Raw genomic sequence first — 22,826 nt, 5'->3', positions numbered from 1 at the left:
ACAAATTCGTTTGTAATATACATAAACGTTTATTAAAATAAACGAAAATTTCGTTCATCAAGCGGCCATTTCTTCGAATCACAATAAAATCGTATTGGCCAGATAGATTTTTTAAATAAAAAAAACATCGATCTTAAAAGATCGACTGAAAACAATAAGAGGCCAATAAATACGAAAACTTTTCTAAGATAAACGAAAAGATTTCGTGCGACCAACGAAATCGTTCGTAATATACACAAACGTTTATTAAAATAACCAAAACATTTCATTTCATTCACGAAAAATAATATAGTTATCAACGATATCATTCGTGCAGTGTACATTAAATGTGTAAAATTTACGAAAGCTTTCGCTCACCATACGGCCTTTCTTGTTCATAAAATGAACGAAACTTACTATTTACAATGCACGAAAATACTTCGTTGCAGAAAACGACGAATGAATTCGTGCATTGCATGATTTATTATATTCACGAATTTATGTTATCAGTGCATCTTACATCCCATTCCAAAGTGTTTGACAGAGAATGGAGCCCTGAGTAACGCCCGCTGCGACTCGCATTGCCTTCTGCCCTTTTGTTCGTCTGGTACAGCAGTGCTCTACTCTGGAAGTAGCTCTTCAGGATCTGGCTCATTCTTTTATGCCACGCTGCGGCATTGGTCTATTCGAGGCTGGATGGCCCGGTGACTTCCCTGACTTTGGCAGCAACATCAGTTTCTGCACCTTCCTCATTTCGGGGATTACTATCGTCTAAAGACTTCAGCATGTCTGAACATGTCCGGATATGCCAGGATCGCAGCTTTCAGCGCCGCTGTTGGTATTCCATCCGGACCAGGGGTTTTCTTTGATTTTAGTCACATCGACGCGTCTTTGAGCTCGTCGTTAGTCACTTGCCACTCGACTGTGTTACCTCCTTCTTCTTCGCCGTACGGTGTCGGTGACCAGGTAGTTGAATCGTGATTCGGGAAGAGACCCTCAACGATTATCTTTAGCTTACCCGGGCATATTTCAGCTGGTGTCGACGGACCCTCATCTTCGTCATGACGACTCAGTACGCGTCCCCCAGGGACTGGCGTTTATTTCTCAGCACAGCTACTTATGGCAATTGGCTTGCTAAGCTTGATCTCCTGTTTTAAAGAGTCCCTACCTTCTAGATACGTCGCTTGCGCTCCTCTCTCACTCTCCGATCTTGCGCTCTGAGCCCGCCTTCTGGATCTACGACAAGCAGCGTATAGCATACTGAGTTACTCATTTAACCAGTAAGCTGCACGCCGTCTACTACATGGCCCTAGTTTTCGTGACATTGTAACGTCACAAGCCGTCACAATCGATTCCGTTGTTCGCCGAAGTAACTCAACAAAGAGGTTTTCGTTAAAGGCTTTCGTCTTCGACTTTAGCTTGCCGCCCGTCCTTCTTCGTGCTGCAGCAGGGTTCCATTGACCGATGCGGTAGCGAATCGCCTGGTGGCCTCTATGGGGACACTTCCCTCACACTCTCCAGTCCATGTTCGCCGTAAGTCAAGGACTACAGAATGTGGCGAAATTTCTCTCGGTACCGATATCCGTTTCGTGAACCATTAAGTTCCTAGCTCCTCGCTTCGCCATGATCTACTCGTTATAGTCCTCGGCGGTTGAGCTAGCCTCCACAACGTGCCGACAGGTAGGTGTCGAGTCTGCAGCCAATTTTCACCACAAGGAAATTTTTTTACAAGATAACTTTTGCAAATGAAACTTTGAGAATTTCATTTAAAATATTAGGCATATTTTTGTTTAACATATTCAATTTTTTCAAATTTCTCCAAAATATTTCGGGGGGGGGGGGTTTCGTCCCCAAAACCCCCCCCCCCCGCTACTACGCCACTGTTTGCTACGAACTGAACTAACTTGTGTGGTAAAACACTAATACGCGTACAACACTGCCAGTAATGTCTGTTGTAGATCCCTAATATATCCTACTTCGCATGCATACACATTCACACAACACCGACAATCGTCTATTTCTGCATCTGGCTGTCAACGAGGTAAGACCTATATAGTGCTATACGTTGGGTGATTCCTCAGTTCCAGAATATTCACATTGGCGATCCTGACAGGCTGCTAAGTTTTCAGCAGTAACTCGAATAATTTCTTATAATTTCTAATAGTGGGCACTCTGGAATCACCGAAGTGAAGTGAAAAATATCTCAGGCAAAAGAAAAGAAGATGGCCGCCGAGCCATTTTATTCTTATTCATTCGTTTGAAAAGTGTTATAGTAGGCAAGGCATAACAATCTCCGGTACTGTAGTGCTTACAACACTCACCGTTAGTAATTCATTAGAGTAGCCTTCGATTACACTGTTACAACCACGATCGGAATGTTCAATTCCGTCTCCTTATTGCATAATGTCTTCGGATGTGATCCTTGTTGGTTGTGGATAACATTTGCAGTAGCGGACCGTATAAATCTAGCTAGGATGCTAACCGAGCGAACTGTATTTTACAAGTTTGGCAGCGGTTCGGGATGACTGCGTAATTGTCCAGTTGTATATCGAATTGTTTTACGTTTTCGGTAGCGGTTCGGGATGACCGCGAAGTTCTGGTTTGGAAGCGGTTCGGGATGACTGCGTAAATTCATTCACGGATAGCGGCTTGGGATGACCGCATAATTCTGGCTTGGAAGAACTTCGGGATGACCGCGTAAGCAAACTTTTGATAGCAGATCGGGATGACCGCGTGAAGCAACTCTAGCAGTGGGTTAAAATTATTCCGATACTCGGGATAACTTTACTCACTCTAAAATAACGACCACCGTGGAGCTGAATGATTGTACTCCATTCAATCCGGTTCTTCGATAAAAGAAAATATTCTTGAATCGGGTTTTTATGTGAATAAGATAAAATAACGAGATTTTAAATCTCTCTAAACTTTTACAGGCTTGAAATACGCGAGGTTTAAAACAACTTACAAGATAATGGCAAGCGATGGAAAGTACGTTCGAGCACCCGAATCTGAAAGTGATTCGGAAGACTGCGATGTAACTCACGATGTACGGAATGAATCAAATTTCGATTTCGGTAGAGGTGGCAGTGATACAAGCTCATCTGTGACAAGCTTAGAGGATTCTGTCGTAGGAATCGATACAGACCTAGAAAAAGCAACGAACGACCCTAGTGGTGACAACAGTACAGCAGCCCCGCATGGCGAAAATCTGGAATACATACGAAGAATGGAGAAAATGGAGAAAACGCTAAATCAGTTAGTGGAATAGTTAAATCGAAGCCAGGTTCGTGGTTGTAATTCGGCACAGTACGAGGACGATCGTAGCTGGAACAACGCGGGTGATTTCACAGTAGCATTTACAAGCACCGGAATTATGCGCTGGGAAAATATTCAATCTTTTCCAAGTGAAGTTCCCGCAAGCCAAATGTGGGAACAGTGGAACCGTTTTATTAATCGTTTCGAAATCACTGCACCGATCTCTAACGTTAATGATCCAGTGACGCGTTCCCAAATACTGTTCCTCTCTTTGGGAGAGAAATTGCAAGGGATAACCAGAGCCGCCAGGCTTCGTCCAAGCTTGAAAGATCCAAAGTGCTATGAAGTTTTTGTGAAAAATATTGAAGCATACCTTTAGTCGATGGTGGATATCACTGCTGAACATGAAATGTTCTCAAATCTTAAACAGAGCGCGGATGAACCGGCAATAGATTTTCACGCACGACTGATGGAAAAGGTACGCCTCTGCCGCTGTAGCAGCGTCGATGAAGATCGATTTGTCAGAATGCAGCTTTTGAAAAGAATGCGTAATAAAGAATTGGCTAAGACTGCGAGAATGTTCGGGTATGAAACAACTTTTATAGTCCAACCAGCAACTCGGGAAGAAGCGTATGCAGCAGGAACTTCACAAACTGGAACCTCTGAAGCATTTATTGTGGTACGAAATTAACAGCGATCGTCCAACGATGGATTACAACGAAAGCGCCGTTTTGAAACTGAAAGTAGGTGGATAAATTCCAAGAAACAGCGAATTCCAAATGATAGCAGACATCGTGGAATGGGACGTCGCTCTCGTTGCCCGAAATGCTATCGTTTATTCCATAAATTCGGGTCCTGTCCGGCTGCAAATTGTAACTGCAATGCTTGTGGAGAACGTGGCCATTTCGTAGCAGCATGCAGAAAGAAGAACGCCAACAGCATTCAAGAAAAAAATTAAAGGGTTGTGTACAGGGCGCGACCACGGTGACATTAAAAATATAGCTTTTTTATCTATCACACATATCGACACACGTTCTTGTTCACTCGCCTGTTTTCATATGTTACAATTTGCTATATACCCTCCCCATTAAAATATAATTTATTGAAAGTCTTTTAACGGTAATCTATTAATTAATCAAGTATCTCACTAGGTGATTGGCATTATTTGGCTGATCCATCTAGTAAAAATAGGCTGGTCTGTCCAGAAAATATATTCAAAAGAAAAGTTCCATATTGAGAGCTGTGATGAGGAAACCCACGCCCGCCAACGGAAATATGCAGATTCTCCATAAATTATGAAATTTCATTTTCCATTTAAATTTTCAATAATGTACTAATGACTTTAAGTAAACAATCTTAAGTGTAAGTATTTCTTGATCGATTAGTGGTGGAAAAATGAAATTATTTGATAAATTACATTGTTATGCAACGTTCGCACTACCAGTTAAAACGGGTTTTTATGCTATCTTGGTGACATTTTTCTTGTTGCTAATTATTAAAACGTGTTATAACTCTGTAGTGTAAACGTTGTATTATTAAACCAATTCTGCAGCGTTTTATGTTATATAGGTGTTTTATGTGGTAATAGGACTGACATAATTATATCTTCAGTACAGCGGTTTGTTTCATAATTTAAAACAGATTTATTTTAAAATTTAAATTAGTATACCCAACCGTATTTGTTGTATACCTTAAAACGCAATTAGAACTGTGTTTTAAATACATAGGGTAGGACAGATATTCTGACTGGTTAAACTGGGAAAACAATTTTAAGTCCAGTAACGCTTAAGACATGGCTTGAATTTGAATCGAAAAAGAACACCCGCTTCAACTGCTGCTGGGAGGGTAAGTTCTGTTTTAAAATTTTCCGTTGTGTGCAGTACGAAACAAAAGTGTTTGAAATTAGAAAACAAAAAGTTCTGCTGGGAATGTGATTGTTTCCGATGCAATTACACTCAGATTTTTCACGCAGGGGATACAGGCCGTGTAAATGAAAACCGCGTAAATTTAAAAAAAAAACGCGTTAATGAAAACCGCGTAAATTTCAAAATCCGCGTAAAAAACCTGAGTGTACTCTCCTATATAAAATACTACGCTGCTGAACAGTGCAATAACTACAGAAGCACGTTGTCAGATGCCTTACTGATAAAAAACATATAACCGAAATATGAAACATGAAAACCAATTGGCTCTTTACCCTACGCAGCTACAAAGCGCCGTAAACATGGATTAACAAGTTACAACGCACACGCATGCATAAAAATAAATATATTTTTTTCAAACGCAACACTCTTAAGCAGCACACACCGTATTGAATTAAATCCAAACCACCCCGCCCACCCACTTTGCAAAACATTCTGTGACACCATGCTGGTACCCGACAAATCCGCACACGGCCACCGCTGCCGAAAATGCATAGCGTCTACCGCTTATTGTAGTGCCCAGACGCTGCAGCCATGATCTTACCCGTTCGACATAAGAACAAAAACTGATTCAAACGGGTTTTTTTTTACATTAAATAATATCTTTATTTGCAACTTTTTGTCTTTTTAACAGGCTTATTCTTACACATCAAGTGATGCAACTGTATAGTTTTTCTTCTTTGGTTTTGCGTTATTTGTTAATTTGTTCTTTTCTTTGCTTGTGGGCTAGTTTACATTATAAACATTATAGTTTTTTTATGAAGAGAAATAATTGACTTAACCTAAACCTTACTCTCTACTTATCTAGGGTATGTATCAACTTGGATCATTTTACAGGGAATACAGGATGTATTTATTAGAGATAGATGTTTCTGATGGCTTCAGATGCAGATGTAAGAGCTTTTGTTTGGACTTTGTTCGCTTGCTTGGATATTCCATCTATTATAGAGTCAAGATTTGCTAATTGATGGAGGTCAGTAGTTCTAGTTCGTGGGGGACTGTTTAGTATCATTCGCAAGAATTTGTTTTGGACTATTTGCAGCTTGTTTATATGTGTTTTCGCACAATTTCGCCAGATTGGAGAGGCATGCAGTAGCATTGGGTAGACGATCATCTTATAAACGGCTAATTTGTTTTCTGCTGAAGCCTTCGAGCGGCGATTTATGATCGGGTATAGCCTTTTAAGCAAGATCGAGCTTTTAATCACTCTGTTGTCGATGTGGGAGCGGTACAATAATTTGCTGTCTAATATTAGACCAAGATAAAGCGCTTCAGAAGACCAATCTATTTCGACATTCTGGATCCGGATTTTAGTCGTTGGAACAAGACGCTGGCTCTTACTGTGGGGAAACACGATCGCTTGAGTTTTCATGCCATTCACACGTATCTTCCAGGTGGAGAGATAATCGATATACGTGTTAATACCTTTCTGTAATTTAGAGACTAAAGTTCGGATAATGCGTCCCTCGTAGCTGATCGCAGAATCGTCGGCGAACAGGGAGAGAGTACCACCGTCTGGCAGCGTCGGTATGTCTGACGTGAAGAGGTTGTAGAGAATTGGGCCCAAAATGCTGCCTTGGGGGACACCGGCCGGCACATCATACGGCTGGGAGAGTGTATTTCCAATGGAGACCTGGGACGTTCTATCGGAAAGGTAATTTGCTACAATTTTTACTAAGTAAACTGGGAAGTTGTAGTTGAGGAGCTTGTGAGTTACTGCATTGTGCCACACATTGTCGAAGGCCTTCTCCACATCAAGGAAGGCCATTACCGTTGTCTTTGAGATCTGCTTATTCCGCTTTATGGTGTTAGTCACTCGTTGTAGTTGATGGGTCGTTGAGTAGCCACTTCGGAAACCAAACTGGACGTCAAGTAGAATGTTGTTAGCTACAGTATGCTCAAGGAGCCTGGTGTAGATAAATTTCTCAAACAGTTTACTCAAAGACGAGAGCAAGCTGATAGGTCGGTAGCTGGACGGGTTTGTAGGATCTTTTCCTGGTTTCAATACAGGTATAACTTTGGATAGTTTCCAATTAGAGGGAAAATGACCGAGTTCAAGGCAACGGTTGAAAATGTCTACCAGGAGGGTTTGAACTTTTGGACCGAGATTTTTAAGCACTATATTGAAGATTTCATCAAATCCCGGCGCCTTCATGTTGCGAGAGGATTTAATTGCAAGTTTCAGTTCATCTATTGTAGTTTTTCGACCTTCAGGTAGGAAGTTTTGTGTTCCAGCAAGCTGAGCTACGCTTTCGGCTATGGTTGCTTCCATCGGGCTGACCATGTCCCGACCCAAATTATGCGATGCCGAAAAATTCCGAGATATAATATTGGCTTTTTCACTGGTTGTTATATGCGTAATGTCATTGTCTCTCAAAGGTGGAATAGGTTTTGGTTTTGTTTTAAGCACTTTTGTTAGACGCCAGAAGGGCTTGGAATAGCTTGGAAGATTTTGAATATCTTTTCTAAAGTCCCTATTTTTAAGCTTTTGAATTCTTGTTGCAATTATTTTAGTTAATTTCTTATAAAGGATTTTCCTGGAGATATTTTGGGTTCTTTGGAACTGTCTTCGTACACTGTTCTTAAGCGCGATGATTCGTTTTGTTTCACTATCAAGTCGAAGAAACTTACGTGTTGTTGTTGATGTGGGAATGAAGCGGTCTTCGGCAACGTGGATGGTGGCGACGAGCGTTTCGAGGGTGCGACCGATATCTTCGGTTGAAACTATAGGTTGATTCTCGTTCACACTATCTTCTACGAACTGTTGAAACCGGGGCCAGTCTGCACGATGGTAGTTTCGTCTTTGTTGTTCATCGCGGTGGTTGATCATCCAGTTCATCTCAAAAATCACGGGAAGATGGTCAGAAGACATTTTGGTGAGAGATTGAGGTGCAGTTAGTTTCTCCGGGATGTTGGTGAGTATGATGTCTAGTATGGATCCAACACCAGCTGAGGAGTAGAACGTTGGTGTTTCCGGATGGACTATGGTGTAGTGTCCAGCTTGAATGTCATTGGCCAGAATAAGTCCGTTCTTGTTATTTCTCGAATTGCCCCATATCGAGTGACGAGCGTTTAGGTCTCCAGCTAGGATGAACTTTCCACTTCGGCGAGTAAGTTTTTGGATGTCATTTTTCAGCTGTGTAGCACTGCCATTGGAATCCTTGCACTGCACTGGACAGTATGCAGCGATTACGGTTATTGGTCCATCGGATGAGGTCAGCTCAATACCAACCGCTTCAGTGAAGGAGAGTCGAAAATCACTAAGCATTTTAAATTCAATTCCTCGTCGTACTGCAATCGCAACACCACCTTTTCGAGTCCCGATTCGATCTAGCCGGATGAACGCGTGGTTTGGCAGGCTAAAGTTGACTTGCGGTTTCAAGTGTGTTTCTGTTATGAATGCGATATCAGTTTCGTGGGATCGAAGAAATTCACTAATTTCTAACTGTTTAGCTGCCACTGATGCGGCATTAAAATTAAGCAGTCGCAGTGAGAATGTTACGATGTTGATAGTAAAATCGCATCATTACTGCAACTTGTTCATTATTGGTTCGACAGGCCCGTGTTTGCCTGTCCAGCTCTGAAAAGAGGTACGCCAATTGATCCATCGAGTATAGGGCATCATCTGGGGTGGCTGTCAATGCCTGGGCATACGTGCGGTATCCAGGGGATGAGTAGTTGGGGCCAACTAGTGTTGCAGGTGGTTCACGTTTTCCTAGAGGCGGAATTTGGATAGGGCCGGGTCTCCGTGACTGGTTCAGCTCTGGAAAGTATTCGTCGTTGATGATGTTGAGCTCTTTCTTGGGTTTCGGTCGATTACGCTGTGACACTTCCTTGCGAAACTTAACAAATTCTTCACGTTTGGGGCATGTTCGGCTCGTAGTCAAATGCTGTTTGTTGCAGTTCAAACAGGCGACTTTGGTATTGGCCTCAAGGCAGTCCGATGAGGTGTGATTTTCGCCACATTTGGAGCAGCGGCTCTTCATATGACAATGTTTGGTACCATGCCCGAAACTCAAGCAATTACCACATTGCGTTACGTCTCGATGGACTGGTTTATAACGTTCCCATTGAATGATAATATTGAAGAGTGCTCTGATGTTTTTGAGTTCCTTTAGGCTCGTCGAACCTTTGCTTAAGTGGATAAGATATAATTGGTCGCGATACTGGACGTCTTGATTGTGGCGTCGCATTTTGAAAATTTGCACGGGTTGGAGCTTCTTGTCTTTCAGGGCTGCTTCCAGGTCACTAATTTCCATGTTCGGGAGTCCACGCAAAACAACTTCGAAGGGCTTCTCCGCTGCAATATCGTGTGTAAAATATTCAGCTTTTATAACATTCAGATACTCCGTAACCGTCTTGTAATGTGCTGATGAGGGAACGGTGATTTTTACTCCATCGGTATAGAGACGGATCTCAGCACGCAGTCCATTTGTGATTAAACCATTAAGATGTTTAACTAGTTCATCCGGAGCACACTTCACATAGAAGGGAGGTAATTTCTCTTTTTTCTGTGTCCCCTCGACAGGGAGAACAGCATACGGATTGTTACTGAGTAATTTTTTGCTGGAGCCGGCCTCGTTAGGACCGTCGTCTGGTTGGCGTCGCTTTCCGCTAGCAGATAGCTGATTTTTTCCCATGTTCGGGATAAGCTGGTTAGCACCCAGCAACGCGATCGAATAAAAGTATGTATACTTGAACGAATAAAAACTAACTCGTCTTGTCAGCGCAAGAGACAACGAAAGAATGATTCAAACGGGTACGCGTCACCTCTATTTATAAACTAACCGTATATGGTTTAGTCACTTAGGTGCGAGTGTGTGCAAATGCCAACGTTACCGAAAATCGATAGCGCTTATTGCATCGCCCGGAGACGACGTTGCTCGTGTGGGATAAGAGCAACAACTGATTTAAACGGACATGCGTTACTTCTATTTATGACTTTTCGTGTTTCATTGAGCAACTAAGCTGCCCTCTTTTGACGGCTGTGTCTGAGAAATCTGCCTCACGAATGGTATTTTTCCCGTTTTTTGTGAACTTTTTAATTTTACCAATTTCCAAAAGTCTACTTTTATTGGGGAGATATTAAATTATTACCAATATTTAGGTTAGGTGTTTCTGAATCGGTTGGTGTATGAATGATTAAAATCCATCTAGTAATATCGGAGTTATAAGCGTGCAAACCTTACATAGTTTCATTACATGGGAGATAGTTTAGATTTTAGAATGACACCTAGCCCCAGATAGTGGAGTAAGACATTTTTAATGTCAACAGAAGCATGCACCAGAATGGACAGAGAATGAAGAAGACAAGAAGGTAAATGACGATATGGCTTAAACTCTCTCTATTTCATAAATGTAAACTTCCTAGAAAAAGAGCATAATAAAATAACTATAAAAAAATCAGCACAAGTACTTATTCGCACCTTATTTCCAGTAAATAAATGAACTGTCGTTAACAGATGCGCTTGTCGAGTGTCGGCTAGGATCATCGACTCCAATCCGATTCCTGATAGACTCTGGAGCAGATGTTCATATTATTGGCGGCGAAGATTGGCGCAAACTAGAAGGTAAAGCCAATTCAGGTCTCGCAAAATTGGAACCATTCAGGCTATCGTCCAGTAATGACATCAGATCATACGCTTCATCGAATCCAATCTCAGACAAGTGTGGCTTTTGAGCAGAAATTGAAGTGGTCGGATACGCGAAACCGTCGATTGTTGCTAACTTCTTCGTTGTCACAGAAGGACGCCGTTCGCTCTTGAGTCGATCTACAGCCAGCAACATGAAGCTTCTGAGGGTAGACGTGTCCGTCAACAGCTGTGAAACATCGAAAAAAAATCAAATATTTCCAAAAGTGCCTGGTGTTATAGTAAAGTTTTGCGTTGATAAGCTTATTATCATGTACCAGCAGCCTACAGGGAATGCGCGAGAGCCAGGCTTCAGAGCATGAAAAAACAGGGAATTGTTGAACGGGTGACGACAGCGCCAACCTGGATCAGCACCATGTCAGTCGTTGCCAAAGGCAAAAATGACTTCCGCCTGGTTGTCAACATGCGGGCACCGAATCGAGCAATTAGACGCGAATATTATCGATTACCATTATTGGAAGAAATGCGAATTTAGCTCCATGGAGCAAAGTTTTTCTCGAAGATTGACTTGACGAACGCCTTTTACCATTTGGAGCTACATGAAGAATTCCGCGACTTGACTACTTTCTTATCTGAAAACGGCATGCTTAGATTTACACGTTTAGTGTCGGGGTGAGTTGCGCTCCGGAAAACTTCCAACGAGAAATGTCGCGTATCCTCGAGGGAGTAGAAAATATAATAGTATACATAGACGACATATTGATGTTTGCAGAAACCTTGGAAGATTTGCATAAAACTGTTTCTAAAGTCCTTGAGATTCTGAAAGAAAATAACCTAACCATAAATACCAACAAATGCGAGTTTGACAAAACCCGGATTAGCTTCCTTGGGCACGAGTTGGACGAAAACGGATTCAATATCGACGAGGCGAAAATTAAAGACATCCGCAGGTTCAGACCTTCTTCTACGGTTTCTGAGCTCAGAAGCTTTTTGAGTTTGGCATCATTCATTAGCCCGTACATACAAGGCATTGCCGACACTGCTAGCCCATTGTGGGCAATCACCAGCTCTAATGCGTGGGTATGGGCCTCTGAACAGCAAAACGATTTTGATAAGCTGAAGGAACAAATCGTAAATTGTAGAACATCGCTCGGATACTTTACGGAAGATCAAAAGACTATTATCTACACTGATGCATCACCGAACGCACTCGGCGCTGTATTAGTCCAACAGGGAAATAATCAACCTCCACGTGTGATAGCAACCGAAGCTGATCAACAGCTGCAAGACGTAATGCACGCTCTCGAAACAGGAGTTTGGCCTATGGATTTGAGGAATTTTGAGATTCTTAGCGGTGAACTAAGTATGCGCGATGGACTACTGGTCAAAACCGGATGTGCCGTTATCCCGGAAAATCTGTGGAAGAAGACACTTTCCATCGCCCATGAAGGTCATCCGTCAACGGCAAAATTCAAAAATATTTTGAGGCAACGAGTATGGTGGCCAGGTATGTCGAAGGCCGCAGAGGCATGGATAAACTCCTGCTCAGTATGCACAACAAATGGTAAACCAGAGAAACTCACCCCAATGGATCGCGTTTTTGCACCAAAATCAGCGTGGGAAACAATCGCAGTTGATTTCAATGGACCATATTCGAAATTTGACGGAGTCTCCATACTGGTTATCGTTGATTATCGGTCGAGATACATTATTGCGAAACCAGTAAGATCAACAAGTTTCGAGAACACCAGGAAAATTTTGGATATGGTATTTGACAAAGAAGGTTTCCCGGAATGCATAAAGTCAGATAACGGCCCCCTATTTAACGGTGAAGAGTAGAAACGATACTGCCTTGAACGTGGAATTAATCTTGTATTTTCAATCCCACTTCATCCCCAGCAAGATGGACTAGCTGAAAGTTGCATGAAGCTAGTCAACAAAGCAATGACAGCTGCAGCTTCTAGCGGGACACAATATTTGGAAGAATTAAATGCGACAGTTCACGCACATAACGCAGCAGCTCATTCTGTCACAAAAATACCACCAGAGGAAGTGATGATGGGGCGGAAAATAAAACGCGGGCTTCCCCTGTTGTGCCGCGGAAAACATTTATTTGACGATAATCTATTGAACGAAAGAGACCGCGACTCTAAACTTCAAAGTAAGAAACGCGAAGACCTTAGACGTGGGGCTCGTGAATGTCGCGGTAAGTCTGGAGACAGAGTTGCACAGTGGCGGGTCTTCAAACAAAGGTCGGACAAAACCTCAAATGTTACCTAATTTGGCTGAAAATCACAATTTAAGCTAATTTTGAGGTGCTGAGCTCATTTTTGATGTCAAAAGTCATAAAATATTAATTGCATTTTTCCATACAGTGTCATTGAACCTTTCTTATAACTATGATCCCGTTTTCATGATAGATTTTCCGTTACTGTTCACCAATGTCAGCAATATCATAAAAAATGAAGAATACTACTTTAAATCCATTGTATAATGCGTTGGTTTACTGTAGATTGTCTAACTATTTTACACAAAACACCATGCGCCTCCATATCAGCAACAAAGCTTCAAAATCTCCTTAAAAAATTTTGCGCACCTAGGCGCAGAACGAGACCATGATATTCGAAAAGTAGAGGTTATTTCCCATAGAATGAATACTATGTGACCGTTCCGAAATGATTCCGAAATTTGTTCAGAATACATTAGTGAAAAAAGTATTTTTGATCTGACCACTTCAAACATATTTAAACTAAAAAGTCATAGTTTCAAGCAAATTTACCGAATGTATTTTATTCACCAAGCAAGTTCTTTCATTCTTCTACACAATGAAACTAGTTGTGCTAAAATCGGACCAAAATCAAAAGAGCAACATGCATTTGAAGTGAACAGAGCAATGGTAGTTTCGGAAATGAAAATCATTAAAAAGTCCGGACTTTGCTACGTTTAAACTCATGTTCAAAATCGTGTTCTTATCCAATGATCATAAAATTTTGAATATACATCATTCAATACATGAGAAATTTAGGAAAAATATAAAATATCAATATTTCAAAAATAAATTTTTGAGGTTTTGGCCAGCCTCCAGCCACTGTGAGTTGTGATACAGCGCCAAGCCCGGGGGAAAGCAGAATCCAGATTTGATCCCCGTAAATATACCGTAATACAAGAAATGAGTGTTATGTTAACTTTGAGTGATGAAACTGGTCAAATCCTTAAACGGAACGTGTCGCAGACACGAAAAGTTTACGATTGGAGGGAGCCTAATCTAGACTATAACAACACCGGAGGCAATCAGGAACAATCTCACTCTCCAAATCCCGAAACCAAACACAACAATGATAATCAAGAAGTTATTCGGCGCTCTGCGAGAAATAAACGATCTCCAGCACATTTGAAGGGTTTCGTCCGCGTCACGGAGCAACATAACATAACACTCGGGGAGAATCGTGTCGACTAACAATCGGGCCACTATATGAAAGTAAAAAGCTAGTACTTCCAGTATGTTATGATGTTGTTTGCTCCTTAACGAGTTATTTAAGGTGGAAGTTACATCAAAAATATCGTAAAATAACCGCAGATAACTTTGTTGAAGATTCTAAGAAGATAGGAGAATGTCTAAAAAAGTTATCATGAAAAAACTAATTTTAAGAGGTCTTCCATATAATCTGTTCCATAACTTGTGAACTATTAAAGCTAGATATATGGTGCCTTCAGCAATTTCTTTTGTAGTAACATTTGCAACAACTTTGCTGAAGGCACAATATCTCTACCTTAATTAGTTCCGAAAATAAATTTTGTATATCATTTATAGGTGAATTAATCACTGAACAATATACTCCTGTGGATGCGCAATCATAAGAACAACAACTTCTTCGAACAAACTATACTTCTAAAGTTAACGGTTTAGACGCTATTAATTTTGAGCACGAAAACGACGTTTTAAAACACTGTGCCACGGTCGGCTGTGTGAAGTTGAAATTGCTTTTGTTTAAAACATACGATACTCTTGGTATCCGGCTACCCAGAGTTTAAAAAGAACCAAAAACTAAACAAGATCTTCTTTTTCGAACGATCGTGTTCTCGAAAACTAACTAAACTACTACCTAATAAACTATGCTTCACAGTTGCGTTGCGTTGTGACGATCCTGTTTTCACACTACTTAATAAAGTTTATTATTAAGAAAAGCCCCTCTTACTACGAAATCATTATCCATGTGCAATTTCAACTATCTACAAGAAAAGTACTCGACACAAGAAAAAAATAAAGATGCAGGAAAATACCTTCTGTATAAGATTCCGCATTTTATTCAAACGATCGTCGGGTAAAATCAGCACCGACACCATAGAAACCACGAAAAAATTCGTCGCGTGATTGAATAGTATTAAAAAATATAAGCAGTGCTCCTTATAGCCGGCTATCCGGAGTTCAAGTTGCTTATTTTGATAATCGTATTAATCAACAAATGATAAATTTCCCAAATTCTCGGCAGCCGGCTGCCTAGAGCAATTATCCCTTAATAACGCTATTGGCACACTTACTAACAACTCTCCCCTTCCCGTGATACATGTGGAGATGCGGAGGATTCTTCGGTCTCTAGTAGCAACATGTATCGGACTAATATTCCTTCCTTTCCCATAAGATCTGCATTCGGACGTGGCCGGCGTCGGTATTGATCAGCATGCAGGGATCAATATAGATTGTACAATGTGGCTCATCATGTTATTCCAAAGCATATTGTTCCAATGAATATTTTACAACCTAATTTGATTCTGGTCAATAACGGAGTAGCAACTATGGGAGATCTCTTATGCTTATGCTTATGCTTATGCTAATCTGTATCCTCAATATAAAAAATCTGTATTTGTCTGTATTGAATGAATGTGTTTAATTTAAATATAAAAAGTGTTTTGGTTCATTTGACAATAATTTATTTAAGAAATGGCCACTGTTAATGAAAACGGTTGCAGGAAGGGTCCGTTAATAACGTTTTCAATAGAAATTGGAAAAATCCGTATAAATATGTATTGTATATTGAAAATATATATTAAATCTGTGTTCTGTATCAGGTCTGTATCTGCCCTTAAAAATCTGTATATATTGCATCTCTGGTGAGAAGGCAGTCAAAGCAATGTAGGAATTACAGTGTTAAGTTCAACCGTTCAGTGTGCCTGAAGAAAATTGCGTGATCAGTTGTTCAAATACACGCAGATATCCTCCGATCTCGTCAAACTGAGTCGAATTGTATCTGGAACACATACCTCACAATCGATTCAAATTCACATCATGAATTACAAACGTAACTTGGAACACAGTCTCATGGCTATTACGATTGGAGTAGGGTTTGTATAGGTTATTTCTCTATAGTTTTGATAACACATGATTGTGGTGATACTGGAGCTTGTTTATTCTGATAAACCGTATCTATAAACGTCAACTACGTAAAGTTATTTCAAAGTTGCTTTTAGGCAACACAAATTTGTTTAGTGGCATCGAACTTTTTACCGCTCGGACAGGATACTAGATCTGCCTTCCACTTTCCACTTACGACGTAACACTGGTAGTAGGTTTTCGAATCGTTGGTGTTAGGGAAATTTCCTTCCTTGGAGCACTGATACACGCAGGTAGAACCATCGAAAGTGGCGCCGGTTGAGCACTTGAACATATAAATATCTGTGACAGCTGGTGGAGTGCCCGAATATACGCAGTAGCCGTAGTAGGTCTTGCTGCTACCGTAACTACCATATCCGCTGCTGGCGGGACATTTGATCACCACACAATCCGACGCCGAACCATTTCTTTTACACAATCCGGTGGCTGCATTGAACACATATCCCGTAGCACATGTGTATATATCCGATGGGCTACTTGATGCACTGCAGTAGTGATAGATTCCACAGTTTTTCGCATCTGAAATAATAAGACTTTTAATAGAGGCTTATCGAGAATCACCTCAATATATTACCTGGGTATACTCCCTCGCCGGTACAGGTGATAGGCTTAGCTTGAGTTTCGCATCCTTCGGCGGCAGTGGCAGAGCATGCACCGTTATTACAGTTGGGCGTGGTCGGTGAGGTAGCAACGCAATCAGTGGGAACCTCCGTAGCTCCAACACAGAGTAGCGAAACTGTACAGCTTTTGCATCCAGTGCCGGAACTGGTGCCATCGCATGTATAGAATGCCGTCGGTGCAGGCTGGAACATCGATGCCATCGCTAGAGGATATCCGGGCATCTCATCGGAACTTGCCAGGCAAACCTGGACGGCTATCGCTAGTAGAATGACTTTGGCGAACATTTTCTCTGATCTGCGAACTGCGACACACACTGAACAGGCTTCAAGCCGAAGGGTGCTTTTATACACCGAATGGGATAAAATTATCTAATTTTTAGCCTTTTCGGTTATCTCCGAGAGCTTGTTTGCTTGTGCAAAATAATCTAGCCGAAACAATCCAACCTTGGTGTACATGCAAAATAAACAAGTAAGCCATAAAAACTCATAAGGAAGGCAAATTAAAGTCATGGCAGTTTTCGGAGAAAAAATCTCGCGAATAATAGCTATTTGGTAAGACGAATGATGCAGTGAAAAGTCACAATGAACTATTGATACTTCAAATCACAAATTTTTAAAAGTATAGTTGCATAATGATTATACCGCCAGACTTAGGAAAGGTGGATTTAAGATTTCGTATTCAACTCGTCAGCAATTGACACAAATTTGAGACCTGTGAGACTATAAATCCAAACTAACATTAACTGTCTGTTTAGATTTATCGTCTAAGTGACCTCAAGTTGGTATTACTTACTGACTTACTAAACATAGAATCCAACAGTCTAAGTTAGGTTTGGTGCCCCAATTCAGAAATTGAGTTCACTCCACTATTTCCCCAATTCTTTTTCTGCATAACCCCAAACTTGCTCACACTAGGAGTCCCTTTTGAAAACATTCACTATTGAACAAATATTTTTTTTTGGGTTTTGACGTAAGTGCCAATACCTCATTTAAGATTTTTTTTTGGTAATTTTTGGTAAATGATGAGTTGAACAAAAGCAATTATGTCAAAAAATTCACCCCAGAGGCAGGATTCGAACCTGCAACCCTTAGAACTCCGGCCCAATGCACAAACCCTTATGGCTATAATGACGTCCCAGGAAGAACACAGGATCATGACATTGGCGACGGTGATCGTCATTATATGGAAGTGCGATTCGGTTTTGCACGGTATAGATAGGGTAAGGTGGGGCAAATCCGACCTAGTAAATGGTTTTGGCTGTAAAATTCTCATTTTACATCGGATCAAGTCGTTCTATATACCAAATTGAAGGTTAGACTTCTGGGCAACTTTCTATATATAGCATTTTATTTGCAAATTTAGAAAATTTGGAGATAAAAGAGTTTTGCGAAAAAGTTCAATTCTGCTGCTTTAAAAAATGATGGGGTAAACCCGACCGCCTATGTGGTTGGTTGATTTAGTACAGATATTACCCAAATTTTATGGTTGTTCAATGATAAATCGATTAATGTTATGTTATTAAAATGTAACATGAAGAAAATGGAATTCAATGTCAATCTTGGAATGTCAAAATCATGAGCAGTAGCACGTAAAAGCTCAACGAATACTATATTCATCACGTTTTTGTGTTTTTCGTTTGTAATTGTGCGAAAAAATGCTAAATAATGATAATAAAAATATTTTTCAAATTGATAAATAAACATTTTCTTAGCAAAAAAGCGGTCGGATTTACCCCACTATTTAGAGGTCGGGTTTACCCCACCGCATCATTTTTCATTACGACGCGATTAAAAAAATTATGAAAAAAATTGGCCTAAATTCATCTATGCACTTTGTAAGACTTAAATCAAAGAATTTAAATCCACTTACATTTTTATGCAATCACTTTATCAATCAGAAATATCTTGAAGTCAATGATGCACAAAAATCAAATCAAAAGTTGTAAAAACACACTTATTGTCGTTTGAGCATCGCGATGTAGACTAATAAAATGCTGTCATGCCACCATTATGATTATTTTCGATGCTCTACACGACAAAATTGATATTAGTTCGCGTAGTGCTTCCGATTTTCGATAACAGAGGGGGGTCGGGTTTACCCAACGGTCGGATTTGCCCTACCTTACCCTATTTCTTATGAGTTGTTTATAAATTCTCTCATTTGAATATAAGAAACTTAACAATAAAGTCAAGATATGATCCATATGACTTGTTTCGTTCCAAAGTATTACACAAAAATTGATTTCATTTTGATTTGTGTTGCAGAACTATTATTTTAAGAATTTTATGGGGTACGGTATACTTAATTCGCGCACTGTAGCTGGGTTATTTTTCCTGGGTAAAAAAAATTAGAATTTATTAGAATTATTTTTACTAAAGGTTCTTTAAAATACATGAACTTAATTTCTAACTATTCTAGAAAAAATGAAGTAGTTGATCATTGTACTCAACGATAAAATACGCCTATTTTCATTTAACGAGGGTATATTACATCCGTTTATTCTTTATCTTTTATTTGAGAATTTAAAACCCAAGCCTTGACTCTTGCTGTCTCGCCTTAGCAACAAGCTTACGTCGTATTGAAAATTTAGCCTAGATACGTTCTAGTTCATTTTACCCCATAAACGTAATAAAATGTTGTTTAAACGTTAATATTGACTTATCAAAGTTTTATAAATAAAACTTCATAGTGTTTATCATCTGTTACGTGTTATTTGTTGCGTCTAGATTACGTTTGTTTTCCGCGAAAAAAGATAAATTTGAAGGTCAGCCTGTGTGCGTCATGAGGCAGCATTGTTTGGGTACAGTACCACCCACTGAGAAGACCAACAAAGTGTTTCAAAATAGTGTCGAAGTGGGCCCCGTCCATCGTCGGATAACCGTTGAGACGTCATTGAATGATTTTTTTAAAACTCGTTTTTTTGTAAAGGTTCAATGCTTAATGGAGCTAAATAGTCTTTTGTATAATTTAAGTATCCTAGCAGTATTTGGAAATGTCATCGGTGCCATTTAATAGCGGCTAGGGGTCATCGTTATCTTGTTGCGCATGGTCTGCGATGGTTGCTCGATGTTTTGAGGATATCAATGATGATCCGTTTTCTGATTTGGCGTAATAGTTACAGAATTTGCGTTTCGATTTCGTCTCATCAGAATCTGACATAAACTCAGTGACTTAGCTAGCACCGGATTGACGCAAGCTCCAAAAACGGGCCAAGTTTGGACTCCATTAATTTTCATCAGCTTAAGAGGGCATCTGGTGTAAAGTGCTCAAATCGAAAATAGTTTCGTTTTACGGTTTTGAAGGCAGGGCAACAATGGACCTCTTGTGTGACGTTAAGGGGGGTGTAAAGGTTTCAGCGCGAAAAACGCTTTTCTCATTTAAAAAAAAAAATTGTTTTTCGCGAAAAATTTCACCTTTCTATGAGTAAATACCCCCTTAATCGAAAAATTATCTCAAAAACTCATTACATGGAATGTGTATGCAAAGTTTGAAATAAATCGGTTTAGTAGTTTTCGAGTGGCAGGTAACACCGCCAATCATGTTTTTTTCCAGAGACGTTCTACCAAAAGCTTCGTCACCGAGTCGTTTGTCGATATTTTTCCATAGAAAAATTCCAAAAGTTTAATGAAATGGTAAACTATAATGTACAAAAGTTTTGATCAATTAGCTTCACGCAAAGTTTTAAAAAAATGCCACCCCTTAAGATTTATTTTTACTTTCATTATGCACGAAAAAAAGTTTCAATCGCACAGAGTAACACATACGATCGTTCGAAGAGTAGACGTCCAACTATTTCCACGTCGAGGAACACAACGGTGGATATGATAACTCTCGATAAAATTGTCCGCAACAGGAAATTCAGTAAGATTTTTAAAGCTTAGACTTGTAGTTACTATATAAACCACAACATAGAAAAATCTTTGAATTTCGGATAATAGCGCTATAAAAACCGAAAAATGTCATATTTTCCAATAAAATTCGGTCACTTTGCTTCAAAATACTGTGGAGATAAATTTGTTTATTCAGTTTTCTGTGGTTCATCGACAGGCTACACATATTGTGAATTCTTTTTTCCTGTTTTATTTCGACTAAATGTAGTCACATTTTCTTCTTTACATTTTATTAACATTCAATTAACTAGAGATTACTGGGCAGGGAAAGCTATGCAAATTTAAAGCCGTTTAGGGTTAAGTCGCCGGGAAACTATAAAGTTGCTCATGTGACCCTACTCCACGCTTTCTAAACTTTCTTCCTTCAACTCCTTGCTCTCTCTTGAGTTCTATGGCTCTTAATATTGAAAAATAGTTCACACCTTCCAGTCCCTTGCTAATTAAATGTCGTTAAAAAATAAAAACTATTAAAATCATGTTTGTAAAAATCGGTTAGGAGCTCGCTGGAAAAAAGGGGTGTGACTTACGTTTAGGAACAAGCGACGTTGAAACTCCGCTAGCGAATGACGGATCTCAATAGTAGCATGTCTGTAATAACCTACGTACTTGGAACTATTGAGAACCAGAGCTACAGGTCCAAAGTCATGGTAAAGGAGGAAGGTTGTGATGATCTGGGTCGCGGTCACCACGTAAAGCAAAAAAGGTCATAACCCCAAGTCCAAGGCGTGAAGCGACCCGTGCCGAGGGATGAGTGATCGAGGGGGTGAAAAAGATGCTCGATCGTTAACGGAGCCTGTGGGGTACCTGGGCAACCCCCACAGTAAGTGTCCCTTACCACGTTATTGCGGAGCTCTGGCGTGGCGGACCTTTCTTTCTCGCGCGACTCGTGGGATCAATGAGTGACGTGAAAAACAATAAAAACAAACAATCGGAGGTGCCGAACCCCTTTGCTAAAGGTGGTTTGATGGGGTCCCCCCCAGTGGAGAGAGTAGTGGAGCGACGGGGGCTGCATCCGACAGTACCAGTGACCCCCCAGCAGTGGTAGAAAATTGCCCTACGAACGCGCTGGACGGGCCACTAACCGCGATGCGTAAAGTGGTGGAACAGCACGATACTATAATCGAGTTCACTAACGCGAACCAAAATATCAGCAAGGAGCTGAAACAGAGCCTGCTAGTGCTCCGGAAGGCTGTTCGTGTCGCAAGACAGAAACAGCAGGCTTACGCAAAGAGGGTGGAATGTCGGGAGAAGTCCGACAGAGAAACCCAGACAGTGGCCTCCAAGAGGGAGGGAAGAGAGAAGGCCGACATAGGTACCCAGACAGGGGCCTTCCCCTTCCCCTTCCATGGAGCAACCAAGTCGCTCGAAGCGGCGGCTGAGTTCCCCTCGGGGCTGCACTAAGGCGCATAAATGCCTTATCTGCACCGCTAAGAAGCAAGCCCGTAATCATGCTATGGGTGGACCTTCGTGTCCCTTCGGTGAGGCAAATAAGAAGAAGCCGTAAACGTCATACAGCTAAATCTTAACCATTGTGCAGCAGTCCAATAGCTGTGGTGGCAGTCGGTCGCGGAGTCGAGGACAGATGTCGCCTTCCTATCAGACCCGTACAACATCCCTGCCGGCAGATGATTGACAGGTTCTCGTCAGCCCTAGTGGGCCAGAAACCGGTAGTCATAGCGGGAGACTTCAACGCTTGGGCAGTAGAGTGGGGCAGCCGCTGTAAAAATAGCAGAGTCCAAGCGCTAATAGAGGCGTTTGCGAAACTCGATACTGTGTTTGCTAATAATGGCTCCGCTGGCACATTCCGTAGAAACGGGGTGGAGTCATGGATTGACGTAACATTTGCCAGCCCGAGTCTGGTTCCAGGCATGGAATGGAGGGTAGACGAAGGCTACACCCATAGCGATCATTTAACAATCCGCTTCGACAGCGAAGCTTTCACCGCGGCCCTGGGACTGGAGGCCAACACCGACAGCCTAAGCGGGGATGCGCTGGTAGCCGTTCTATCACGCGCGTGCGACGCCACTATGCCGAGAAAAACCCTGCCAAGAAACGGCAGATGCCCGGTATACTGGTGGAGTGCCGAGATTGCAGCTCTACGATCAGCCTGCCTCAGAGCTAGACGTAGGATGCAAAGAGCCCGCACCGAGGATGCAAGAGAGAACCGCCGTGAAGTGAT

The 22,826-nt window shown here is 41.1% G+C and overlaps 2 protein-coding genes across 2 annotated transcripts; one reads left to right on the top strand and one right to left on the bottom strand.

Moving 5' to 3' along the window:
* Positions 1-11,452: 11,452 nt before the first annotated feature.
* LOC131687107 (uncharacterized protein K02A2.6-like) lies at positions 11,453-12,586 on the top strand. Its single transcript, XM_058971148.1, has one exon. The coding sequence runs from the start codon at positions 11,453-11,455 to the stop codon at positions 12,584-12,586; it is 1,134 nt and encodes a 377-aa protein (XP_058827131.1).
* Positions 12,587-16,128: 3,542 nt separating this feature from the next.
* LOC131690181 (probable endochitinase) lies at positions 16,129-17,080 on the bottom strand. The gene is made up of 2 exons (XM_058975753.1): positions 16,711-17,080; positions 16,129-16,655 (listed from the first exon to the last, which is right to left on the bottom strand). Exons 1-2 carry the CDS (start codon positions 17,039-17,041, stop codon positions 16,210-16,212), a joined length of 777 nt encoding a protein of 258 aa, XP_058831736.1. The 5' UTR covers positions 17,042-17,080; the 3' UTR covers positions 16,129-16,209.
* Positions 17,081-22,826: the final 5,746 nt, after the last annotated feature.

This window comes from Topomyia yanbarensis, chromosome 3 (assembly GCF_030247195.1).
Source record: "Topomyia yanbarensis strain Yona2022 chromosome 3, ASM3024719v1, whole genome shotgun sequence".
Classification (NCBI taxonomy): Eukaryota; Metazoa; Arthropoda; class Insecta; order Diptera; family Culicidae; genus Topomyia; species Topomyia yanbarensis.
Note: the sequence above shows the minus strand (reverse complement) of the source record. Positions and strands in the feature narration are given on the sequence as shown.

Excerpts from the sequence above, each read along its gene's own strand:
- LOC131687107 (XM_058971148.1), top strand. The coding sequence starts at position 11,453 with ATGTCGCGTATCCTCGAGGGAGTAGAAAATATAATAGTATACATAGAC.
- LOC131690181 (XM_058975753.1), bottom strand. The coding sequence starts at position 17,041 with ATGTTCGCCAAAGTCATTCTACTAGCGATAGCCGTCCAGGTTTGCCTG. Across the intron at positions 16,656-16,710 it reads CGGCGAGGGAGTATACCCAG|ATGCGAAAAACTGTGGAATC; the intron begins GTAATATATTGA and ends TTATTATTTCAG.